The sequence below is a fragment of the Syngnathus acus genome, chromosome 5, assembly GCF_901709675.1.
Source record: "Syngnathus acus chromosome 5, fSynAcu1.2, whole genome shotgun sequence".
NCBI lineage: Eukaryota > Metazoa > Chordata > Actinopteri > Syngnathiformes > Syngnathidae > Syngnathus > Syngnathus acus.
In genome coordinates, this window is record NC_051091.1 from 9,005,434 (window position 1) to 9,020,622 (window position 15,189).

Consider the following 15,189-nt stretch of genomic DNA (forward strand, 5'->3'; position numbering starts at 1 on the left):
GAAAAAAAAAGAAAAAAAAGATTATTAAAACAAAATTATACGCAAGATAGAAAAATGTTACGTTGTAATATGCACGGGGCATAAATTGTTTTTAAACGTCAAAAATCAGAGCAGACAAAGATTTACACTGACGTCACAAAAACGTTTGAACGAGGCCACGCCCTCTGATGACGCAGCGGAGATAAATAATTTTCCGAGCGCAGAGTTTCCGCCATTTTAACTTCCTGCTTTCAAAGGGGAGCAGTCCCTCGAACAGTATTCGTAGCGCTTTACGATTTAGGTTATTTGAAGGGGGTTGTTTTGATTTTCTTTCTAAAAAGGGCGCAAACAAACGATACTAACTGGTTTCTGATCGTCTTAGTAGGTTAGCTTCAGCCGGGGAGTCGCGATGCCGAGCCACCCGCTGAGAGTAGCGGTTGTGTGCTCGAGCAACCAGAACCGCAGTATGGAAGCGCACAATATCCTCAGGTAAACATTGGCCAACAGGGGAAGACGACAACGACGCGACGACGACGTGAACGAATTGTGCCTTATCGCGTCGTGTTTGTGAAGCGGTTATCAGCTGTCACGACTTGCCGGGCCTCTGCAGACCCAACAATGGACTCAAGAGTGCAGAGTCACGCCGGATGTCGAGCTCTTCTTTTAAACCTTGTTTCCAGGCTTATTTGTTAGTTGAACACAGCCTTTAATTCCAACCGAGTCCGGGATTTCTAAATACCCGGACGCGTTGTTGGATTTTGTTTTTCTTTTTTTTAACCGTTCATGCTCACTCACAGAGCGCCCTCTAGGTGGAAGAATTCCGGAAGAGAGAAACTGCAGCTGCGCAGTATTTGATGACGTTACTGCTCAGTGCCTCCCCCTTTGGTCACGAGCGTTATTGCATTGACGTGGATGACCTGTGGGACGTCATTTGTGCATTTTACAGTAGCTCATTTTTAAGGTCCATGTATCTATGATCTTTTTCCTCTCTAGTTAAAAAAATCAGTGCACCAGTAAGCTCGTGAATACCTAATTCAATCCCCAAGCCTACTAGTGCACTGCAAAATAAATGTTGAAATAGATTAGACAAGCGGATTGAACATTTGTTATTCCGCTTAAGGTCCATTCAGGTTCACTAAACGTTTATTATTACAGGTACTGCGTTTGGAAAGAGATATTGCATTAATTGGAAAAAGGGTGTGTGGCACTGGCAGTGGTTGCTTGTCTACTTATTGAATTTCAGTGAGTTTTTACATTGTGATTTGATTGACTTGTTCCCCTCCCCTCTCTTATCTCTGTTCTCTGCAGTAAACGTGGATTTGAAGTGCGCTCATTTGGGACTGGTACTCACGTGAAGCTGCCCGGTCCTGCCCCAGACAAGCCTAATGTGTACGACTTCAAAACAACATATGAACAGATGTACAACGACTTGGTCCGCAAGGACAAGGAACTGTATCCCCGTCTTACACATGCACACACCATCAAACACATCACGGGCTAAGTATTTCATATGACTCATTACGTTTGACGGATATCAGGAAGGTGGACGCAACTGAATCGATGGGTAAATGGCATGTCGGGAAACTTTTAGATGTGTAACAATGCACTTTGCTTGTTGTGTTGAAGTAAATGGCAGTTTGGTTAAAAAAAAGAATAGGTGGAGATGAATGAATGCAGGCACTAGATTCCGGCTTTTAAAAGTTGATTCCACATAATAGGAAGGTGCCCCTGCGCACACACACACTTTATAAAAAAATCTATTGATCTTGTGCTTAATTACACGCTTACAGGACACAACTTTGCGGACTCCTGCTGCACAGAGTTTCAGGGGCCTAGTCAGCTCGTCACTGGATGTCATTAGACTGCGTACCTAATGAAGTGTCTGCTTATTGTGCAGACTGCACCAAATTTTTCACTGCTCACAAGTATTGGACTGGTGAAATTTCAGGATGCACATTCACCTCTACAGGGGACCTTGCACTTGAGAATTCACAACTGTTTCTAACTTTCTGATGAAGGAGGCTGAATTGCAAAATTCACACTTTTGTTTTTGTCCCCTAAGGATGTCTACTACTATGCCTTTCTGTGGCTCTTCCAATCTCCCTGTATTTCTGTTGGAGCCTGCTGAGGACACTTTAAACTCAGTGGCCACTTCCTGCATGAAGTCTCGCAGCGGCGAGGTACTGTTCAACCATTGTTAGCTGTCGTCTTGGGCTCATGATGGCAAAATATGAGCAGCATGACAAAATGGACTGCAATTATAATTGCACCATTCCTGGAATAAAAACCTGTTGTGGTTTTTGCTCTTCAGCTGCTCTTTATAGAACACAAAGTTGTAACAGTTTTAGATAGGTGTTCAAAACTTTTGAGGTTCATCCTGAAATTTCACCTAATTGAATATCCCTAACATTTTGTCACTAATGTATGGTCAGTTTACGACTGCATTGTTAGGTGTAGGATGGCGTGTTGGTGCTCCTAGTAGTAAAAGTTCAAAGTTTTACAATAATTAGAATAGCTTACAGTAAAAGTTGACGTCATTGATTGGTCTTACTTAAACACTGACATCACATTGTCCTTTCACGAGGATTATGCAATCGCCTCCCCTGGCTGCGTCTGCTCGTGTTTACCACTAGAGAGTGCTGTTGCTCACTTCAAACAGACTGACGACACATGACTCACTGACGTGACTAGAGGTCAAACTTCGAATGCTATACGCAGTGTCCGTTGCAGGCTTGCTATGTTCCTTGACCCAACCCCCTGCTCAGATACACACAGAACGGAATCCTCCACATGCTGGACCGAAACAAGCGAATCAAGGCCAAGCCGGAGCGTTTCCAGAACTGCAAGGAGAAGTTTGACTTGGTCATCACCTGCGAGGAGCGTGTCTACGACCAAGTGCTGGAGGGTGAGCTAGGCTTTTTTGTGTGCATGTTTTTTTTTTTTTTATATAAGTGCCCCACTCACATTTAGTGGTTCATTTGCCAGATCTGAACTCACGGGAGCAGGAGACCATGCAGCCCGTGCACGTCATCAATGTGGACATTCAGGACAACCACGAGGAAGCCACGCTGGGCGCCTTCCTCATCTGCGAGCTGTGTCAATGTGTGAGTGTCTGCTAGGCGGAGGCGTCACTCTGAAGAACACTTTGGTTTGGAATGACTTGCACTGACCAGTTCAGCACTGGACCACTTTGTTACTCTTTACACTTGAAGCCCATTCCTATCAAATATAGGAATCCTTCTTTTTTTAAAAAGCTCATAATGCTCACTTTTGTTCAGAACAAGAGTCACTCATGTTAATGTTGAGATTGTTTACCTGTGGCGTTGTCATGAACACAAAATGAGCATTACAATCTAAATGCACCGTTTTAGGTGAGTGAGAAAAACCTTATGGTTGTGTAATAAACCTTTGTCAATCTCAAGACCAACTGAGCAGAGTTTTTAGTACACAGCTTGTATTGGGTCTCATTGTATCCAGTCCAGCGAGTGTGGCTAGATTAGCTTTGGTAGAATCAATGTCTAGCTTGTAGGATGTTGCTGAAGCATCTTGTAATTTCCTCAGGGGTGATAAATGGGGGGTGAAATGTCCACTTGGGGGTCTCGGAACCGAGGGCAATGATTCTCAATGGGTGGCGAATGGACCTGTTTTGCATGGCGAGTTTAAAAAAAAAAAAAAAATCACAGGACTGCACATGTGTTTTGTGATACCAAAAGGCACACTCGGGCTCCTAGTTGACTGATTTTCATTTCTTGCATATTTGTACCCAAAAGGGTTCTGCCATAGATAGGACCAACCTCCCTGCCTTTTCAATACCATCCATTCAATTTCTATAGCGCTTATCCTAGTGACGATGCATGTAAGCCTTCAATGAACCTCAAGTACATGTTTTTGCAATGTGGAAGGAAACCCGTGCAAGCTCCACACAGGAAGGCTGAAGCCGGTATCGGAACAAGTCATCATTTGGCTGGTTTTTAACCTTGCCTCCATTTTCCATTCCGTATTTTGGAGCTCTTTCTAGAAGATTTCCACAATCACGGCACCAAAACTTAAAATAGGTCATTCCTTGATTTCAATCCATATTTTTCACACCATTAAGCCATGTTTTTCTTCTCTTGCACAGATCCAGCACACAGACGACATGGAGAACGAAATTGACGAACTCTTGCAAGAGTTTGAGGACAAGAGCAGCAGGGCTTTCCTTCACACCGTCTGCTTCTACTGACGGCCGCAATAAGCGCACGCGGGACCCCCGCAAACCAACAGCAAATAACGTGACAGTTACATGACAGGCTCGTAGAAACGCACACGCGTGCAGAACCCCAACGAAAAATCTGCACAAACACGTCGGCCTCCATGAGGAGCTGCTCCTCTTGCCTTTTTATTCCTCCTGATCAAGGTCAGCCACGCCTCCTCAGGGAGTGCCATGACGCCCCGGTCCCACTGGTTTACTCAGTTCCCGTTGCAGAAACATAATTTGTCTGTTTTTTCCCCTCCATGTGATCTATTGAGTAATTTGTTCAATTTTAATATTATTTGACACCTGGAACTCTAGCTGTGTTTTATTGAGCCAGGAGGAAGAATGAACCGAAGAGAATGCTTTTGTTTTGTTGTTTTAGGGGAGTTAAGTTTATAGGTTGAGCTCGTTGAATAAGTTAAGCTCGACCTCTCTGAGACGATGTATGCTGTTGACTTGATACTCAAATGTGGATGTCCTTCAGGGCATTTTTTTTTTTTTCCTTTGTATGTGTAAAAATGATGCATTGTCAGCTCAGAGTGCCTGATTTGTACATAGAAATATACTAAATGAATCTAAGAACCATTTGTGGCTCTTTTTTTTCTTCTTATAGGACTTGCAAACACTTTTACCTTACATGGAGGTCAGTTAATGTGCTCATCTGGAACTTTCATGCTATTATGCCAAGAAATCTTTGTATATTATATAACAATTTCAAATATATTTTAATAGAAACCAAAGTCTCAGCATTAATAATCATGTAACCTCTTTAATAAAATATATTTTTAAATGTATTATACATTTAACTTATTTTCTACATTCAGTCCTTGTCCTATTTCTGGTAAAATCACATATTGTCGGTTTGGGTTTTATTTTTTTACATATCTTTATTTCATTTCATCAACATTAGTTGAGGTGCATTTGTGTTTTTTAATTTAAATGTGCTATACCATGAATCAAGTCCTGTACATCAGCGGTCCCCAACCATTTTTGCGGCACGGACCGGTTACAATATTTTCACGGACCAGCCTTTATAGAAATAATAAATTTATAATAAATATATAGATACGATGAAATAAAATAATACGACTGGTATAAAAACAAATACAAAGCGCATTAAAATAAAACTCACCATTAAGTATCTGCTCCGTAGCTTTGTTTTGGTCGCTGTAACCGGAGAAAATCCCGTTGGAAAGGGAAGCAGGATTTTCAGTGCTTTTGTGGCGATCTCGGGGTATTCTGCCTTGATTTTAATCCACTTTTCTTTTTCTTTCGAAGTTGTAGCCTCTTTTTCTGTCTCCACATTGGGCCTTTTCCTCACAAACATCTCTTTTTCCTTGCTCATTTTTGCTAGCTTCGGGACGGGACCGGGACGCGCGTCTTGACCTGAATTCACCTGTGTCAAGAGGCACAGGTGCACCGACGGATGTAATTGGGAGAAAATCCCCAAATTTGATATATTTTTCAAAATAAATTTGTACTCATTTTTGCTAATTGTGCGGGCTCGACTGGGGAAACATGTCATGTGATCGAGACGAGCGTCTTGACCTGAATTAATTGAGCGTCGATAATATATAATATTTTTTTTTTTCTGTGCGGCCTGATACCAAATGACCCAAGGACCGGTACCGGTCCGCGGCCCAGTGGTTGGGGACCACTGCTGTACATGATGTCACAGCATTGTTGGAATTACTGATGAGCACATATGTCAACATTCATGAAGGGCAAATAAGTATCTTTATTATTCTAGCAATGACAATGTACACGCAAAGCAGATGGATTGGTTAGTGATTGTAAAAACATAGTTTAATCAGACTTGACTCTATTATGTTGTTACAGACAAGTACTCCTACACAGGTTAGACAGTGAGGTCCAACAAGTGTGTAGACATAGAGACAAACGCATTTGCGGGACATGATTCTGCATTTTTTTGATTCATGGAAATAATCTGACTCAAACTGGAGTTCCATCTTTTGGAGGAGAGTCAGCCTTGTCCACTTTGTTTTCAGCATTCTGCTCGAAACTTGCTTTGCTGGCTTCTTCACAGTCTGGACTGGCTGAAGGAGAACTTTGAGACTCTGCTGTCCTCTCTTGAGGTAGACTGTCCTCTTGTTGCTTCATCTCATGGACAAGGAGTGGGGCGATTACCTCCTGAGCCCGAGGTGTCTCACCAGGCGGCAGATTGAAGCCCATTTTACCTACGGAGCTACTAGCGGCGCCCCCTGCTGGCGGAGGCGTGAGGGTCTTTGTCTGAGCCTCTTCCGCACGCAGCCAGTCCATCTTCTGCTGGTGCTGCTTGACAGCGTCGTCCACGCGGGCGTCGATCATGGCCTCTGTCAGTACGCCGTCCTCAGAGGAATACGCCGCTGCCTGCGAGGACAAGTTGTTTGCGTTACAACTGGAAACACAATGACGATAAAGGGATCGTTTTAGAACTTTAGAGGACACACCTGCCAGGCCACTCCCAACTTGGAAATCTCTCTACCGGACATGCCCTCTGCCCGCTTAGCTATCTCGGAGCATTTTTTACCATAGTCAAACTGGGCCAGCTTCATCCTCCTGCAGGAAGACACACAATTCATAAGCAGGTGTGTTTTGACGGCAAATGAAGGCTTTCCTGGATATGTGATGTTTGTGGATTCTTGGGGGTGGTTCAATATGAATCAAAATGGAGTGTTTTGTTCGCAAATGGCTGATCTGTCCACGTGAATAATTTCCTCAGGCACTATCTGTTGTCCAAGAAAATATTTTGTACTCACTGCCTCCCTCCGGTGGCGGGTTCCAGCACATATCTGTCAAAGTACAGGCGAACCAGCCTCTCCCTCTCCTCAAGCCCTGGAAGAGCAAAATTGACTATTTCGTCTATCCGGTCGTTGATGGCCCAGTCAAACTGCTCGGGTTGGTTACTGGCCAACACCAACATGAATCTGGATGGGGAAACAAAACATCAAAAGAGCATAATTAAAAACGTGACAAGGGTGATACTTTTCAAATACGAAATGGATTTAACCTGTTGCTCTGCTCTCCAGTGCGATACAAGAACGCGTTCAAAGTGGCTCGCAGATCTTCACTGATCTTCTCCTGCAAACGTCAGGAAGAAGAAGTTAGCTGCTTTTACCGTTTTAAACACATTAAGTTACAAAAAGCTCTTAGATTGTGAACAACTCAAACTCACAGTAGATCTCTTGCGAAGGAATGCGTCAGCTTCATCAACAAACAACAGCAGACTGTGAGAGAACAAACCAAATTAGAATTCTCGGAATAAAATGAAATGAACGCATTTGTACGTTTCATTCCCGTGTGTGAGCCTTCTTACCCTCGTCTGCTTGTATTGGCCCAGTCAAAGACTTTATGCATGGCGGTCACCCCATCGCGGCCCATCGGTGCCACATCCCCGCCGGTCATGATTGCGTAGTCCATCCCAGAATGCACAGCTAGCTTCTGCTCAAAACAGGCAAACGCTTTTTACGGCCAAAGCTCCTTCTCATGTCATCCAGTTAGAAAAGGTGTCATCATCCAGCACGTACCTTAGCAAAGAGCGTCTTGCCGGTGCCCGGTGGTCCGTACATGAGGATGTTCCTGTAGAGGCCGTTGTTCTGCCTTGTGTTTCTTGTTGCTATGGCAATATCACGGACACGCTCTTCCAGGGTAGGCTTGAAGGTCAAACAAAGAGTTACGACAAAAAGTACTTGCTTGACACGCGTTTGTTGCGGCTGTTTGCATTCTTACATTGAGCACAACTCCTTCCAAGGCATCCTGAGGTTTGCTCTTCAGCCTTTTGACCGTCTAAGAAGCAGCGCAAGATTGACAAAGATGAAAACGATGTTGAGATGAATCACAGACCGGATTTAGGTGCAAAGTAAATCGGTCCTACCTTAACCGGATGCTTGATGGCCTCCCCCACAGTGAAGCGGGACGTCTCTCGCACCAAAGACGGCTTCCCCAGTCTCGCTTCGATATAACGACCCGCCACTCCGGTGGCGTTGCGGGCAGAATACACGCCTACTGCTAAAAGGGTGAGTCCGGCCACCTGGTTGCCGCGCGGAGAAAATGTTAGACAGCCAGTTAGTCTGTTTGGAATACTTTCTAACAATTTTGATCAAATTGTCCAACATTGAACATTTGAGGCTTGGATGTAGATGACTCACCGTGGCCGTGACTTTGTCCCAGTCGGACACAAAGGCTCGGAATCCTTCTCCAAATACTGCGCCTGCTGTCCTAAAAACGTATTAGAATTATTAAATGGTTAAAATTCAACTTTCCTCCTTTGTGAAGGTGCAGCAACAGTATGTTGCGGCCCGAGTTAGCACATCTTACTTAATGGACTCGAGGACAGTCTGTCGGTGCTCGGCGGCCTTCAGGCGGATTTGCTCGCGTATGATGTCGGCGTTCTCTCGCTCCACACGAGCGCGCGCTTTGGACTCAGCCTCGATGCGCAGCATCTCGTTCTTGTGCCTCAGCTCCATCTCGTGCTCAATGGTCGCTATTGCGGGAGAAAATCAAAATGCGTCAAGCTCCGATCGCCGGATCCCGGGGAGAAAGTCACGCACCTTTCCTCATCGCTTCCTGTTTCTGAACCGACTCTTCCTGCTTGCGAAGGTTGTCCTCGTTCAACATTTGCTGAGTGGGGAAAAAAACACAAACTGATAGCCAAACTCTTTACGTTACAGGAATGTTAAGGTAAATGGGGACAGCTCACCTGTTGTCTTAGCTGGTCCTCATAGCGCTGCCTGGCCAGCTTGTCCTGGTACTGGGCCCTCTGATTACGACGGGAAGGATTACTTTCATAGAGGGGGAAAAAATGGCGGACGAAGGTGGCACAAAACTCACCGCTTGATGCTGCTTGGTCTCCTCATTTAGAGTTTTCCTCCTCTCCTCACCCTGGATTTTTATCTGGTCGCCTTTTAGCTGCTCCACAGCTGCTTCATACTCCTGTCACCGTGGAATCGAGAATAAAATGAATGTGATTGGAAGTGGACCAAGAGTGAGGTGATCATCGCTAAATTTTATTTTTTTGTCTGTACCTTAATTTTGCTCTGGTGTTCCATATGAGTGCTCTGCTCCTGCATGCGAGCCAATTCCAGAGCTTCTTTGGCATGTCCTACATTTGACAATACGGGGAGGCATAGGACAGGACATCAGAATGCCAGTCTTTTTTCTTCTGCATGTATTTTTTCTTGCCTAGATGGCTTCAGTCTAGCATGTGAACCCCTTCGATACTCTTGTGTTTAACATCATACAACCAAGAGACAAATTAATGCTTAACCAGAAGCAAATGTTGCCTTTTGGATGGCATACAGATTGGATTTGAGTGTAATGAGAAACTTTAACCCATGCCTGTGAGTTTGAATGTCAGTGGAAGAGTACAAGTGGAAAAGGCATTGAATTGAATTGGCACACATTGCACAAGATGTCAATTGTCGTCTGGAGTGCTGGGCCTCGATATCAAAGAATCCACAGTACTAAACCAAAAGGAAACCTGGAAGTTATCATAATGGCGTTTAGTGAGAAGTGTAAGGTTAGGCCCTCCTTTCTGAGGACTTACGGGACTTGTCGAGGTCCTTGGCCGCCTGTGCAGCACGCTCCAGACCGGTGGGATCGAAGTTACTCCATTTGTCCTTGGGTTTATCTCCGCCGCCACTGGAGCCACCGGCAGGCGGCGGGGGCGGTGGAGGTTGAACCGGCAGACCGGGGGGAGGCTCCGGTTGCCCCTTGTTCAGGCCGAACAGCCACGACATTTTCGGGGATGAATATGGCAAAAACCGGCCAGTTCTGAGCTGAGTCACGGGAGGAGGCTGCAAAAGATCTGTCACAGTGCTTCCACGCGCATGTTACGGCGGAGTTCTGCGCATGCGCAGTAAAGTTGGCCGGTATCATGAACTAACAACGACAAGGATTGGCTAGGATTCAGTATTCTTTCTGTTCAGTGGTTGTTGTGTGTCGAGGTCATGCAGTGGACCCCACCCAGACAGGATACGGCAAGCGTAGTGGGACAAACTTGATACTACCGTTACGTTAGTATATAACTGAACATCAGGCCGGTTGACTGAAAGTCAAACATTCGACTTTGTGATGCCCTTGGTTCTGCTGTGCTCGGTAGCTGATTTGTTTGCATTTAATTAATAACTCACTTTGTTTTCGACTCAGTGTGAAGCAATTCAACAATAGTATACTAGTGTTAAGCTGTATAATACAAACTGCCATTAAAAATGCACAAAAATTCAAATGTATATCAAAATGTTTAATAATAACTGAACACTCAAAGGACAATCATGAGAAATAAATATTTACATAAGGAGAAAAATGATGACGAGACATTTCAGGTTTGCACCATCAAGAGTAATTGTTGAATTTAAGTAAACACATGATTTGGTATGACATTAAATTGTTCCTAAACACAATTGCAGTGTGAAGGCTTCTAAATAAGAGTTGTAAAATTTCACCATCTCATCATCTACCAATAATACACTTGCATTATTGATAGTTTCACAAAACAAAACTTTTTAAATCCCTTATGCTGCAAATGACAACTTAAAAAAACTAAATTAAATACATTATGTATCGACTAAACATTTCCACAGAACTGGGGCCAGTAGTGCATCCATTACTGTTGCACAACAACACGGGAGAAGACACCAGGAGGTTCTTTGCCGTCACCCAACGCTACAAAGAAGCCTTCTTGCTGCCGGGTCCTGGCGAGCTTGGCTAAGGCCAGGAACGAACGAGGTTCTGTGATGGCCAGGTCGCTGATAACACGTCGGTTGAGTTGAACGCTGCTCTGTAGATATAAGATCAGACATAATATTAGTATTGCACAATCTAATGAGATCCAATAAAAGAGCTGTATCATACTTTATATTATGACTTTAAAAAAAAAACAGTTTTCATTGACAAGAGTCATACATTTTGTATGTTTATGGTTTTATGTTGTATTTAGGAAAAAAATGAAACAGTTGTGAGTGCTACTTCATGGAGTGGGAAAGAAAACTTAAAAATTCAAAAAGATAAACCTTAGTCAGGTTGCTCATGAGCACAGGATACTTCATTCCGTGCTCCCGGGAAGCTGCAGCAATGCGGGTGATCCAAAGCTGAAGTAGGAAAAACAGGACGGATGATTGTTTGATACAAACCCACATCAAGTCATCTAGCTGCCTGCAATATGCACTTTCGCACACATTACCACATTCACTCACGAGATACATACAGAATCCCAAAAAGTCTTCATTTATAAGCATGGATAAGCATAATTTGTTGATAGAAATCTTGTCATAGATTCCAGTGGGCTGTTCCCAAAGCTAAGTTCAAGAACGAAATATGAAGATCTCACCTTTCTAATGTTGCGTTTTTTCAGCTTGCGTCCTTTAGTAGCGTAAACAAACGCCCTCGTGACAGCTCGTACAGCCAGACTGTAACAACGGTTCTTTCTTCCTCTGAAATGCTAAAAAAAAAAAAACAACGTCAAGAATATATGATGATTTCGCCCATTTTAGAGACATTTTTAAGTCTCGGCGCGTCATTTCTGGGGACAACTAACAAGAGGACGATCACAGGGACGTGTAACAAACGTGAAACAGTAAATCGAACACGTTGCTGTCTTACCCGTGCATGCTTGAGAAGTTCTTGAACTTTCCAATATCTGTCGGGTCCGCGGCTTCTAATCCATCTGGACACTGACAGGAATACCATTTTTGGATCGTCAGAGAAGTCTAACACAAAACGAGGCTACGGTGTTGAGATGACCTTACGCTAAATCCACGCGCTACACTGTGTTACAGAGACAAGCTGCACGCAAATGGCACGTCGAGGTGCGCTTGTTTTTGATACCATGAAACCCCGTAAAACACGTCAGGCGCCAACTGGTTTTTAAATGAGTTGTATAAATACATTCGGATTGGGTTGGGAAATCAGTTTTGTGCATGGTAAATTCATTGCATTCATTATTATTCAATGCAACAGATTGCCGACAGTGCAAATACCCCGTCATTGCTCTTGTTCTCCCGCAATATATTGAGTTTATGTATTTTATTTTATTGCATTAGCTGTTTATTTGTGCAATCTGGGCGATGCCGTCATCCAACGCAAGCGCTCCCATCTTCCTCGTGACATTGCCGCGGTGCAATGTGGGACATCGAGGAAGTTAAGGTCAAAATAGAAACACCAAAATGTCCGTAGGTAGTCTCACGTCCTTGAGCCGCTGTGGTGTGCTGACGTTCCGCTCCTCAGCTGGTTTAGTGGTATGTTCATAATTGTCAACAAATGTCTTATTTTCCATCCCTCCAAGTTTGTGTAACTCCGTTCAATCGTGGAATACTGATTACGCAGGCTGCCTGTTACTAGCCATTAGCTAACTACCATTAACTTCTTTTTAGCTTGACATCATTCTCTTTCTTTATAGAAGAAAAAGGGGGAACACAGAATTTTAAATGCATAATATTTTTTTGATCTCCAAATAATTGGACAATATTAAATATTAATATAGATAATTTACTGTTTTCTTTGCCTGCCGTACTTTTTAGCCTATGTGCTGTCTAGACTCCAAATTAGCACATTGTCATTTGTGGGGGGGGGGGGGGGGGTCTAAACCCAAGTTTCAACAGATAACTTTTTGGTTTTTAGTCACGTGTGGAGGGATATTGTTTTAATGTAAAGTATTAGTCTTGATTCACTCAGAGTTGGTCTTTAGTGTATCCCACCGTTTACTTTTTATAGTTGTTTATTTGTATTAACTATTGCCTAATGTCATGGCAGGCGGTGCGTTACGCACAGACAGCTGCCGCTCTAGCAGCACAGCCACGGATTAAGAAGTTCCAGGTGTACAGATGGGACCCAGACACTCCAGGAGACAAACCTCGCATGCAGACCTTCGACATCGACTTAAACACGTACGTAGGTGACCCAGATCCGAGTCTGCGACAGCTGCAGAGCATTAAGTATTGTCCTACATACAGTGGAACATCCAAATTTGGTCTCACCCAGAAATCACCCCGCTGAACAGGTTGTAATCGGCCTAAGAGGTTCAATTATTTGATTTGTCACAGAGTTGTTATTTTGAAGTTGAAGAATGAACTGTCAAGGTGAAGAAGTGTTCATGTGAATTTAGCTCTGAACGCTGTGACCTTTTCATCAGCTTTTTAAATCCACTTGGCAACTCACTGACAGTTCTGTGCCATAATGTTTCCGAACATGCAAGACGTTTTGACATTTAAAATCTTTCTTTATCCTTCCTGCAGATGTGGCCCAATGGTACTTGACGCGCTAATCAAGATCAAAAATGAAATGGACCCCACGTTGACGTTCCGTCGTTCCTGCAGAGAAGGTGTGTCTTTTGAAGATTTAAGTTTGCCATCACACAATAAGCATTGTGTCTCTGTTATTCCTCATTGTTTTGGGGGGGAAAGAACAACAAAGAAAACCTTGTTAATGCAATGCAGGCATCTGTGGTTCGTGTGCGATGAACATCAATGGTGGAAACACGCTGGCCTGCCTCAACAAGATTGACAGTAACATCAGTAAACCAACCAAGATTTACCCCCTTCCACATATGTATGTGGTCAAAGACCTGGTGCCTGTAAGTTAAAATCTTTCAAGCAATGAATATTTAGTGGAGACGCATGCAGGCCGACAACTATAGCAATACTGAAAAGTATCTATTCTTAAAATAATGGAGTCAGTTGTGAAACACATCTGTCTCTGTTATACCGCCCCCAGTGGCCAAGGTGTGCATGCTCGAAGCAGTCACGTAATGTCCACTGAATTATGGTAAAAATGATCACATCTCGAAAGCCTGATGTGTTAGGAAAAAGGCAAACAATTAAATTGGCATCAAAACTACATTTAGGTACACATTAAAAATGTTAAATAGAAGGCAATATTTCAAGTAACTGTGTTTTGCTCCACAGGATATGAGCAACTTCTACGCTCAATACAAGTCAATTGAGCCCTACCTGAAGAAGAAGGACGAGTCCCAGGAGGGGAAGCAGCAGTACACGCAGTCTGTGGAGGACAGACAGAAACTGGCAAGTCCTTCCGCATTTCTGCTTTCACATAGCACAAGTCCAATGACGCTGGATCTCATGTCCTTTTTGTCTCACACAGGACGGTCTGTACGAGTGCATCCTTTGCGCCTGCTGCAGCACCAGCTGCCCCAGCTACTGGTGGAACGGGGACAAATACCTTGGACCTGCCGTGCTCATGCAGGTATGTCCTATGGTCCCGCCGCCAAAATCTGTCCCGTCAAGCTCTGCTTGATTCTCGCGGTAGAACATTTCGCCTCATGCATGTGAATGTGGTGTCCGTTACCTGTCGTTCTCCAGGCATATCGTTGGATGATCGACTCGCGGGACGACTTCACGGAGGAGCGTCTCTCCAAACTCCAGGATCCCTTCTCTCTGTACCGCTGCCACACCATCATGAACTGCACCAAGGCATGCCCCAAGGTAATGCGGCTAACCTTCGGGCTAAAGACAGCATGACACTTAACTGCCTCCTGTGTCGTCCTCCCAGGGTCTAAACCCCGGGAAAGCCATAGCGGAGATCAAGAAGATGATGGCCACCTATCAAGAGAAGAAAGCAGCTGTTGTTTGAACACTCAGGTGTCCTCTGTATATCATTAAATTATGTCATTGATTCCAAAACGTGCTTCTTGATGTCTGTTGACCTTGTACGCTCATCTCTCAAACACGCACAAAGGTTGCTTGATGAAATGTATGCGTGTCTTTATGAATTGCACATGTATCAAATGAGAGGCATTTCTTTGGTGTACCATAGCAGCTGTTTTTGACATTTGTCTAAGTGTGTCTGTGGGGCATAACTGCTTTTGTTTTTTGACTTTGCAGCTGCTAGGGACATAGTGTGTGAATGTTTTTTTCCAGATCATACAACACTCCCTTTCCTGAAAATAAATCTTATGAAATAGCATGCAGCTGCTGTTTTCTTGTTGTTGTCTTTTGTTCGGCGGGGGGCGAGTGGAAGTGAGT

General features: G+C 43.9%; 4 protein-coding genes across 5 annotated transcripts; 2 read left to right on the forward strand and 2 right to left on the reverse strand.

The window, feature by feature from the left end:
- Positions 1 to 193: 193 nt before the first annotated feature.
- ssu72 (SSU72 homolog, RNA polymerase II CTD phosphatase) lies at positions 194 to 4,798 on the forward strand. The gene is made up of 5 exons (XM_037252967.1): positions 194 to 468; positions 1,288 to 1,431; positions 2,745 to 2,884; positions 2,965 to 3,083; positions 4,100 to 4,798. Exons 1-5 carry the CDS (start codon positions 389 to 391, stop codon positions 4,199 to 4,201), a joined length of 585 nt encoding a protein of 194 aa, XP_037108862.1. The 5' UTR covers positions 194 to 388; the 3' UTR covers positions 4,202 to 4,798.
- A 1,133-nt stretch (positions 4,799 to 5,931) lies between these two features.
- Positions 5,932 to 10,064, reverse strand: atad3 (ATPase family AAA domain containing 3). The gene is made up of 16 exons (XM_037252928.1): positions 9,759 to 10,064; positions 9,238 to 9,314; positions 9,044 to 9,145; positions 8,913 to 8,972; positions 8,764 to 8,833; positions 8,531 to 8,696; positions 8,362 to 8,431; positions 8,088 to 8,243; positions 7,943 to 7,999; positions 7,741 to 7,866; positions 7,530 to 7,654; positions 7,389 to 7,440; positions 7,224 to 7,294; positions 6,973 to 7,140; positions 6,664 to 6,772; positions 5,932 to 6,583 (listed from the first exon to the last, which is right to left on the reverse strand). The coding sequence occupies exons 1-16, from the start codon at positions 9,949 to 9,951 to the stop codon at positions 6,167 to 6,169; spliced, it is 2,019 nt and encodes a 672-aa protein (XP_037108823.1). The 5' UTR covers positions 9,952 to 10,064; the 3' UTR covers positions 5,932 to 6,166.
- A 369-nt stretch (positions 10,065 to 10,433) lies between these two features.
- Positions 10,434 to 12,022, reverse strand: mrpl20 (mitochondrial ribosomal protein L20). The gene is made up of 4 exons (XM_037252979.1): positions 11,813 to 12,022; positions 11,541 to 11,651; positions 11,224 to 11,301; positions 10,434 to 10,991 (listed from the first exon to the last, which is right to left on the reverse strand). The coding sequence occupies exons 1-4, from the start codon at positions 11,897 to 11,899 to the stop codon at positions 10,818 to 10,820; spliced, it is 450 nt and encodes a 149-aa protein (XP_037108874.1). The 5' UTR covers positions 11,900 to 12,022; the 3' UTR covers positions 10,434 to 10,817.
- A 285-nt stretch (positions 12,023 to 12,307) lies between these two features.
- On the forward strand, positions 12,308 to 15,134 carry sdhb (succinate dehydrogenase complex, subunit B, iron sulfur (Ip)). 2 transcript variants are annotated; one of them, XR_005098114.1, is made up of 9 exons: positions 12,308 to 12,447; positions 12,962 to 13,095; positions 13,444 to 13,529; positions 13,645 to 13,781; positions 14,113 to 14,229; positions 14,309 to 14,410; positions 14,527 to 14,649; positions 14,717 to 14,923; positions 14,980 to 15,134. XR_005098114.1 is itself a non-coding variant. In XM_037252958.1 (8 exons), the coding sequence occupies exons 1-8, from the start codon at positions 12,376 to 12,378 to the stop codon at positions 14,795 to 14,797; spliced, it is 852 nt and encodes a 283-aa protein (XP_037108853.1). In that variant the 5' UTR covers positions 12,308 to 12,375; the 3' UTR covers positions 14,798 to 15,134. The 2 variants fall into 2 exon arrangements, 1 of the variants encoding a protein (XP_037108853.1); XM_037252958.1 differs by having other exon boundaries at positions 14,717 to 15,134.
- The last annotated feature ends 55 nt before the right edge of the window (positions 15,135 to 15,189 follow it).